This window comes from Apium graveolens, chromosome 4 (assembly GCF_009905375.1).
Source record: "Apium graveolens cultivar Ventura chromosome 4, ASM990537v1, whole genome shotgun sequence".
Classification (NCBI taxonomy): domain Eukaryota; kingdom Viridiplantae; phylum Streptophyta; class Magnoliopsida; order Apiales; family Apiaceae; genus Apium; species Apium graveolens.
Genome location: NC_133650.1, coordinates 128,882,060 through 128,892,462, shown reverse-complemented (window position 1 = coordinate 128,892,462; position 10,403 = coordinate 128,882,060). Strand labels below are relative to the sequence as shown.

The 10,403-nt window shown below is 36.3% G+C and overlaps 1 protein-coding gene across 1 annotated transcript; it reads left to right on the top strand.

The window, feature by feature from the left end:
- The first annotated feature begins 695 nt into the window (after nucleotides 1-695).
- Nucleotides 696-10,025, top strand: LOC141716895 (transcription factor bHLH18-like). The gene is made up of 4 exons (XM_074519057.1): nucleotides 696-790; nucleotides 908-1,375; nucleotides 3,440-3,814; nucleotides 9,813-10,025. Exons 1-4 carry the CDS (start codon nucleotides 752-754, stop codon nucleotides 9,900-9,902), a joined length of 972 nt encoding a protein of 323 aa, XP_074375158.1. The 5' UTR covers nucleotides 696-751; the 3' UTR covers nucleotides 9,903-10,025.
- The last annotated feature ends 378 nt before the right edge of the window (nucleotides 10,026-10,403 follow it).

The window sequence follows — 10,403 nt, the reverse complement described above, 5'->3', positions numbered from 1 at the left end:
AATTGCTAGACATGCGGATTATGCAAGAAACATTTTAATGAAAAAGATGTATAGTTCACGTGAATATTGCCATAGACATACCAAACAAATTCAAATACCTCCCCAGTAAAAGAAAGAATGCTAATATGTTATAAACGCGGTATAAACCATACTTGACCATATTGTACTAATATACTATAAACGCGGTATAAACCATACTTGATCATATTGTACAAGTGAAACATGAATTCTAATAAACGGGTCACAAATTGTTGACAACGATAAGAGTAAAAACTATAAAGAGATCGGAAATTTAGTCAACAGATAGGATCACTTACTAGAGAATGCATTCTTTAACATTTTGGCACGTTGCTTTATTAATTTTCTATTCCTTCTGGTAACGTTAAATTATTTTTATCTTTTACATTTTCACACGTGCCTAATTATTACTTTTATGGGTTACTAAGTACAAAATTTTATGTTTAAAAGAAAATAAAGTGATGCTGGCCAATAGCCCTCCTCCACGATCTAACTGAAGCTAAAGCCAGCTATTTATTGTTTATTCCATCTTCCCAGTTTCTGGTGTGCCAGGTAATCCTTTCATTAACCATAGTGCATATAACTTCTTTAATCTATCTTATAATTAGCAGCAGTAAATTACTTTCATGTTATCTTATATATATTCACTTCTTTTAGACTAATTAGTTACCACTGATCTTCTGTGCTGATTGTATGTTGCAGTTGTAAACTAGATTAAAAGCTGAACTAATTAATGGATTTCTCATCAACAACATTATGGTTGTCGGAACTGGTACGAAAATTGAACTTTTGGGTAACTAATAATATTTGAAAATGGCGAAATGCAGATGAGGCAAGAGCAATTAATTAATTCCTGATACTGATCATCAACTCTAATGTTTTTATACAGGAAATGGATGATCCAATGATTGTGAGTGACCAAAGCCAGATGAGCATCTTGATGAGTTCTCTAGAAGAATCAATGTACTCATCAGCAGCTAATCCGATATCCATGAGCCCCCAAGAAAGTACGCCTCCTCCAGTAGACTCATCGAGGTCATTTTTCAGATCTGAAAATAACAGTAAAGGGCCTACACCACCAGTAAAATCGCTAAAAACCCCTAGTCAAATGATTCCGAAACCTTCATCAACAATTATATCTTTTCACAGTGCAATTTCCGAAACTGCTCAATATGATGGAGATCATGTTCATGATTTTAGCTCATTTTTGGGGGTTTCTGAGGGAAACAGAAAGGCTGCTACAACTACCAGAAACCCGTTACAGGCTCAAGACCATGTTATTGCTGAAAGACAACGGCGAGAGAGACTATCTCAGATGTTTGTTCAACTATCATCCCTTGTTCCTGGTCTGAAAAAGGTCTGTGGCATGTTCTAATTAAATTACTTCACTAGCTTGTTCGTAGTTATTAGTAACATTCCACTTAATTACATATAGGCTAGATCTTGAAATAATCTCTAATTTGGTATGTACATGTTAACCCTAGCTAGTTGTTGTTGATTTAAACAAAATGAGTTATTAGGGTTTCTCGGTCTGTTTCCAATTAGTTTTTGTTAAGATTAGACCATGGATCGAAGACAGAAGCTAATTTGCTAGCTTGATTAATTGGTAGGTCAGTATGTGTGTAGATACTGGGCTGAAAAAATAGTGATGATATCATCAATATAGAGATGAGGGTTTTAAACACAAATACCAAATTGACGATAGCCATCAATTAATTTTATATACTAAATGCTGTAGTGATGAAGATTTTAAGACCTTCAGAACTCACAGTATACTCTGATACCTTGAGAGTTGCTTAGCATTTTATCATGGTTTGGTTTTTAGGGAGGGTTTTAGTTTCGAGTTTTTCACACTCATTTATTTTAAATATTTATTATTGGCATGATATATATTTGATTATATTTGTTGTTTAGTCAATTAGTACAAAGAGTAATTGAGAAGTGTGTATTGAATAGTATAAGATCACTTAGAATCTTTCGTGAGATTTTAGATAAATCAGTTATCTAACACGATATCAGAGATTCAGAGGTGACTCAATTCAAGTTCAAATCTTTTCATCCCGTTTGTTTAATTATTATATTTGTTGATATTTAATATTGGTACTATAGCATATATCTAGTTAGCTAGATTGAGAAAACTTTTAAAAAGAAAGGAGGTTAAGTAATCTAATACATATATAATATATATATATATATTAAAAAAGGTTTTGAATTGAGTTATTACTTAAAACCTAGATCGATAGGAAAGTATGGTTATATCAATTAATTTATGTAATTATAAATTGTTATTTGTCAATATTAATGGATTTAGATAGAAAACAGTGGGAATATATAGATTAGTTTATGCAAATGGCCGGTTACATTTAGCAAAAAAAAAAAAAAAAAAAAAAAAAAAAAAATGGCCGGTTACTTCTAGACCAATATCTTAAAAGGTTTTAAATTGACTTATTACTTAACACCTAGATTGATAGAAAAGTATTATATCGATCAATTCATGTAATTATAAATTGTGATTCGTCAATATCAATGGGTTAGATAGAAACGAGTGAATATATTGATTAATTAATTTATGCAAGGTTACTTAATATCTAGACCGATAGTGCAGCTATATCGATCAATTTGTGTAATTGTAAATTGCGATTCGGCAAAATTAATAGCCTAGATTATATATATATATATAAAAAAAAATACATCAATATAATTGTAAATATTGATTTGTCACTAATTACTGTTACTATGATTGCTGATTTTCAGCATTTTAATTTTTGGAATTTGAAGTTTAAAATAGTGTTTTGCAGGAGAACATCTTCAATGGGGTCGCAATCAACATAGCCGAACATGAAAAATCATTACAACTATTAATGCTTTATTTTATTTTTTCTCGTACTTTTGGCAGCTTTATTTATCGATATATGTTTCGCTGGTTGGCAACCAAATTATCAAAATATTAAAACATTATATTTTTTTAAAATAGATAGGAAGTTATATGTGTTTGATAAAAATATTTGTATTTTTTTAATTTCTGGGGGATGTTAAAAAGTGCCAAAAATTGGCTATTTCGGTTGATATCCATAAATCTCCTGTGAATAGTCGATAAGAGTTTCATATCATATCAAGCAAAGTGACGTCCCGATCGGAGATGCTTTCCTAGTCTGTCAAAATATTACAATCCATAGATTGGTTACCATCTACATTAATTGTCAATTAACTTGCTAGTATACATATTCCAATTAATTTATTTTTTTGCAATCTTGCTCTCCTGGTTTGCTTCCATGTCTCAACGATTTACTGATTGATAGGCACAGAGTTGGCCTTGCGCTTGCGGATATTATTGAAAAATGACAAATTAATTGTGAATATTGAATGGACAAAGTAGATACAGGAAATGATTTCTGAAAAAAAGGCTTATGTGTACTTGCAGATAGATAAGGCTTCTGTGCTGGGAGAAGCAGCTAATTACATAAAACAGCTACAAGGACGCGTCAAGACACTTGAGGAAAAGGTCATTGAGAAAGATGGCGAAGCAATAGTGGCAGTGGATAGATCGAGGCCGCGGTTTGATGAAGAATCATCTTCATCTGGTGAGGATAACTTTGCTGATTACAACAACCAGTCCATTCCGGAGATCGAAGTACGAATTTCAGAGACTGAAGTATTCCTTAGGATCCATAGTAAGCAAATCCCCGGAATGGCAGTTAAAATGTTAAGCGAAATAGAGAAGCTTCACATGATCATCATTAGTAGCAGTGTCATGCCATTCGCCAACGATTCTCTGCTTGTCACCGTCATTGCTCAGGTTTGTCTAATATTACTCACTACTCAATTATTTCATTGCCAGGTTTGTGTAATACTCCCTCCGTCCCCTATTACATTTCCTCTTTTGACTTTTTTAGTGTTTATGTTAAACAATTGACTACTAAATTACGTCTAATTTATAAGATCAAACATAATCATGAGTGATTTTGTTAGATTCGTATTTATGAGTATTTTAATACAACGAAATTTTTATATTTAATACTAATACGAAATTAAAAATATTAACAATCAAAAGCGTGCATTGACAAATGTGTCAAATACAAAACATAAGGAGAAAATATTTTTAGGGACGGGGAGTAGTACTCAATAATATTTTACTATATGATACAATTTATATAATAAAATAATACAAATAGTGATATATGCATCTGTCTACCTATGACTTTGACAAATAATGTATGTCGGTGCATGATCACATGAACTGTTGGATATCTAATCTAAACACATCAAATAAATTAGAATATTATGATTGATATGTGAGGATTTGGCCAGCAAGTAATAGCTTAATATTAGGGTGAATAAAAGGCAGTAGAATCATGTTAGGAGCTGTCATTGCGTGTTTACTTCTATAGGTGTCGTTTTCTATTGTATTTATATTCTGTTTTGTATACTCTTTCTTGGTATGCTAATACATCAGTTTTCTTCTCAGTTTATATACATACTAGAGCGTGCGTGTGTATTAATTCTATACTTGGTATCAGAGCCTACTAGATGGAGACGAACAAAGCTAAAGAGAGTTCGTTTGGTTTGAGTTACCCAATGTTGACAAAAGCAAACTACACGGTCTGGGCGCTTAAGATGAAGGTGTTTATGCAGGCTCACGGCGTGTGGGAGGCAATTGAACCCAAGGATGCTAAGGCTGCACTCGAGGACAAGATTGATAAGCGCGCGCTGGCAGTAATCTACCAGGGAGTCCCAGAAGATGTACTGCTGTCTATCGCGGAGAAAAAGACATCCAAGGACGCTTGAAATGCATTAAAAACCATGTCGATGGGTGCGGAAAAAGTGAAATCAGCCAAGGCTCAGACATTAAAACGTGAATTCGAGGTACTGCAGATGAAAGAAAACGAGGCATTCGATGAGTTCTATCTCAAACTAAATAGTCTGGTCACCAATATTAGAGCGTTGGGGGAGAAAATGGAGGAGGCATATGTTGTGAAAAAAATTCTCAGGGTTGTTCCCACCAGGTTCTTACAGATTGCATCAGCTATAGAGCAATTCGGGAACCTGGATGAGATGTCAGTTGAAGAAGTCATTGGTTCTCTTACAGCACATGAGGAGAGGCTGAAGGGGTCGACTGAAATAAACCATGGGCAACTTCTTTTGACAGAAGAAGAATGGAGAAAGAAAGAAATCAGTGAGGGACAATTACTCTTAACTCGAGAAGAGTGGTTGAAGCGTAAGGACAAAGATAGTGCTCGAAATAGTTGTGATAATCGGGCGAGAGAGGGAGGTCATGTGACTCGTGACAAGAGTAGGGTGAGATGCTATAACTGCCAAGGATATGGGCATTTCGCATATGAATGTCGTAAACCACGGAGAGAAAGGGAGGTTCAGAAGGAAGCTAATCTCTCTAAAGTTCAAGAGGATGAACCGGCACTACTCATGGTCGAAGTGGGCCGAACAGAGGTGGAGTCAATGTTACTCAAGGAAGATGCTGTTGTTCCAGAGCTGCTAGGAGATCGTGAAAAACAAAGGGATTCCAAAATTTGGTACTTAGACAATGGCGCTAGTAATCACATGACAGGGCAAAAGGGAAAATTTAAGGAGCTAGATCAGCATGTGACGGGCAAGGTAAAATTCGGTGATGGGTCAACTGTGAATATTGAAGGCAAAGGATCGGTTGTATTTCAATGCAAAAATGGTGAGGAACGAACGCTAACGGAGGTATACTACATCCCAAGCTTGTGTAATAATATTATAAGCTTGGGACAATTGTCCGAGGCCGGAAACAAGGTGGTTATGGAGGACGAGTATTTGTGGGTATACGAGAAAAATGGCAGACTTTTAATGAAGGTGAAGAAAACTGACAATCGATTGTATAAGATTAGTCTTGAGGATAGCAAGCACTCATGTTTACTTGCAAAGATGGAAGAGGATACGTGGTTATGGCATGCCCGTCTTGGACACGTGAACTTTCAAGCAATGGAACTCATGTCAAGAGAGAACATGGCATATGGAATTCTGAGCTTCATGAAGCCTCTGAAACACTGCGATGGTTGTTTGATGACTAAACAGGCCAGGAGGCCCTTCCCTACAGAGACACAATTCAAATCAAGAAAATTGTTGGAACTTGTGCACGCGGATATTTGTGGTCCAATTGCCCCAACCACTCCCGGAGGTAATCAGTATTTTTTATTGTTTGTTGATGACTTTAGTAAAAAAATGTGGGTATACATGTTGAAGGAAAAGGGTAGTGCATTCCAGATGTTTAAAAGGTTCAGAGCATTAGTTGAGAATGGTACTGAAAGACGCATAAAAATATTACGCACTGATCGGGGCGGAGAGTTTTGCTCAAAAGAGTTTACAATATATTGTGAAAAGGACGGGATTCAGAGGCATCTTACAGCACCATATACCCCGCAACAAAACGGGGTGGTGGAGAGAAGAAATCGAACTGTGGTAGCCATGACAAGGAGTTTCTTGAAGGAAGCGAAGTTACCAACGTATATGTGGGGTGAGGCCGTGAGACATACGATCTATATATTAAATCGCTTGCCGACTCGTAGTTTGAATGGGAGAACACCATATGAGGCGTGGCATGGCGTGAAACCGGATTTGGAGCATGTAAAGGTATTTGGGTGCACAGCATTCATGAGAGTTCCAGCAGTAAGAATAAAAAAATTAGATGATCGATCGAAAATGGTTGTATATTTGGGAAAGGAACCAGGTACTAAAGGGAGTAGATTGTATGATCCGCAAACCGAGACTGTGCACGTCAGCAGGGACGTAGTCTTTCAAGAAAAACGGTTCTGGAAATGGGAACAAGGTAGTGAGAATGAATTGGTGATCCCAGGTAAATATATTGAGATGGAGAATGTATCAAGTAATGAGAATATTGTCGAGGTGGAAGATGAACAAATCACACATGTGCAGTCGCCAATGTCAGCAGCTGGGTCGTCGTGGGAGACATCAAATGAATCGGACTCAGGCAGTAGTGAACCTAGAAAATTCAGATCATTAGACGAGATCTATGGTGAAACAGAAATTATTAATGCGATTGATGAGCTGATGCTGTTAAAATTGGAGAGCCCGGTATCATTTAATGAAGCAACTGGAGAGAAGGAATGGGAAGCTGCAATGAGAGTTGAGTTTGACACAATTGAGAAAAATGGCACGTGGGTTTTGACAGACTTGCCACTTGGACATAAACCAATTGGTTTAAAATGGGTATATAAATTGAAGAAAGATCCGGAGGGGAATGTGGTTAAATACAAAGCCCGTCTCGTGGCGAAAGGGTATGTTCAAAGAAAGGGAATAGATTACGATGAAGTTTTTGCGCCTGTGGCAAGACTGGATACTGTACGATTGTTATTAGCACTCTCAGCCAAGGAAGGGTGGGAAGTCCATCACCTCGATGTTAAAGCAGCATTTCTAAATGGTGAACTTAGTGAGGAAGTGTATGTTTCCCAACCTGAGGGTTTCATAAAGAAAGGGGAAGAAGGGAAGGTGTATAAACTGGTGAAAGCATTGTACGGGCTTCGTCAGGCTCCTCGGGCATGGAATGCTCGCTTAGATAAATGCTTGAAGGAACTGGGATTTAACAGGTGCTTACACGAACAAGCAGTATATACGAAAAGGTCAGGTAACAATGTAATCATAGTAAGTATTTATGTTGATGACCTGTTAGTTACAGGGTCTGACAAACAAGAAATTGAAGATTTTAAGGCCGAGATGAACAAGCAATTCGAGATGAGTAACTTGGGGCTGTTCTCATTTTACTTGGGGTTGGAAGTGAATCAAGGGAGAGAGTTCACTACAATAAAACAGTCTGCCTATGCAAAGAAATTGTTGGAGAAGAGTGGAATGGCGAATTGTAACTGGTCGAGGTATCCTATGGAAAATAAAATTCAACTCGACAAGGATTGGGGGGGAAAGTTGGTAGACGCCACAGAATACAGGAGCATTGTTGGAAGCCTGAGATATTTAACTCATACACGACCCGACATCTCATATGCTGTGGGTGTGGTGAGCAGGTTTATGGAGAAACCGACGATTAAACATCATCAGGCACTGAAGCACATACTGAGATACGTGAAAGGAACAGTTGATTATGGACTGGTTTATGCAACAGAAAATGATGGAAGGGTGTTATCAGGGTTTTCGGACAGTGATTTGGCCGGTGACGTGATAGATAAGAGAAGTACAGGAGGCATGTGCTTTTATCTGAACAGGAGTCTGATCTCATGGGCTTCGCAAAAACAAAGGGTGCTCGCGCTTTCTTCGTGTGAAGCTGAGTACATGGCAGCTACCACAGCTGCGTGTCAGAGTGTGTGGTTACGAGGGTTGCTCAAGGAAATCACAGGTCAACAGTTGGGACCAGTTATTCTCCATGTTGATAACAGGTCTGCAATTGAGTTAATGAAAAATCCAGTGCAGCATGGGAGAAGTAAACATATAGACGTGCGTTTTCATTTCATCCGCGAGTGTATTGAGGAAGGAAAATTAGTGGTCAAGTTCGTGGTCTCGCAAGAACAGCGTGCTGATATTTTAACCAAGCCTTTGGGCAGAATTAAGTTCGAAGAAATGAGGAAAGCAATAGGTATCACTGATCTTGCTGAGTTCGTGCCGAGTGTGTGAGCTGGAGGTGTGTTCAGATTAGGGGGGAATGTGTTGGATATCTAATCTAAACACATCAAATAAATTAGAATATTATGATTGATATGTGAGGATTTGGCCAGCAAGTAATGGCTTAATATTTGGGTGAATAAAAGGCAGTAGAATCATGTTAGGAGCTGTTATTGCGTGTTTCCTTCTATAGGTGTCGTTTTCTATTGTAATTATATTCTGTTTTGTATACTCTTTCTTGGTATGCTAATACATCAGTTTTCTTCTCAGTTTATATACATACTAGAGCGTGCGTGTGTATTAATTCTATATGAACTAGGATGATGCTCTTATATATATGTAAGTAATTACTCGAAAACGAAGCTTTTTCTGAGATTCGAGTACTAGAGTTTGAGCATATGGAGGTTGAATACGTATTAATGTTTAGTCCATCTGTAAAGTCATTAAGAAATCTGTAACCAGATTTAGCATTAGCTAAGAGATGTATAACTAAATATAGCATTAGTATTTTTACGGAGACTTAAAGTCCCCAGCAAAGCAAATCTGTGTGTTTCTGTGTTAATTTATTGTCTAGTTTCTTTAGCTTTTGTTACTGTCTAATTTTAGCTTACACTGTCTATTCTAACTCTGATAATGATCGTCACTAAAGACGCTGCTTCACACGTGTATATATATAGGTAGTTTTAATAATTTATCGCAAGTTAATTAATCTATAATAGCTGAGTGGACATATCATTTTCTACCGATAACCTACCGCTAATCGGTAACGTGTTGCCTAAAACCAGATCGTTTTGATGTTATCATATACGTCGGCATTCACAACGTGACAGATGAGTCATATCGCATATATTTTCTATCGATGTCAATAGCAAATGATGTACACAAAACCGATCACAGATCACGGTAGAAAATATTTTGGTCAAAACGACATCGAAAACGTGTTGATAAATTTTACGTGGCAAAATGGGCTCGCCTATGTTTATTTTTTATCACTGTTGGTAGAAAATAGTTTGCATTTACTACCACCATTTCTTACTGACTTCATGAATGGGGCACTTTGACTAAAAAATTGATAGCAGATGATCGATAGAAATGTGTCAATGAAAAATAGAACGTTAGGAAAATTGGTTTTTGTTTGGAGTGCTAGTACGTGATTACTTAATTCCAGTTTATATATTATATACTTGCAGATGAACGTGGAATTCTGCATGACCGCCCATGATCTGATGAAACGCTTGCAATTTGCAGCTTTAAAGCTCGGACAGGAATATGCTTGCTAGCTATTTTAATATTGTTATCTAATATGTCGTATATCTTTTATATATTTTCCGATCTGCCCAAGAACTAGATTATCCTGCACTTGGTATTACCAATCAATCTAACCCCGTCTACGTTACGATTAACTAGATTATCTAACAGTCCTGACTCAATATTTGTTTGAGCATATGTTGTGCATTGTAACATAAAATAAGGTATCTTAAAACACTAATCCTAAGCACCACAGAGCTCTATTTTCTTTATATATATACTAGCCAATAACCCGTGCGATGCACGGATTGTTTTTAACATTCGATAGTTTTTAATAATATATTTTATAATATAATTTTCAATAATTGAAAAATAAATTGAAGAATATAATAAATTATAACAATATATGGTTTTATAATAATTTGAGATTTGATTGAAAATAAATAATATAATATAATATATTGTTTAAATAAAGAATATAAAAGTTTAAATATAATAAGCTGTTGACGGGGTTCGAACCCTAAATTCATGAG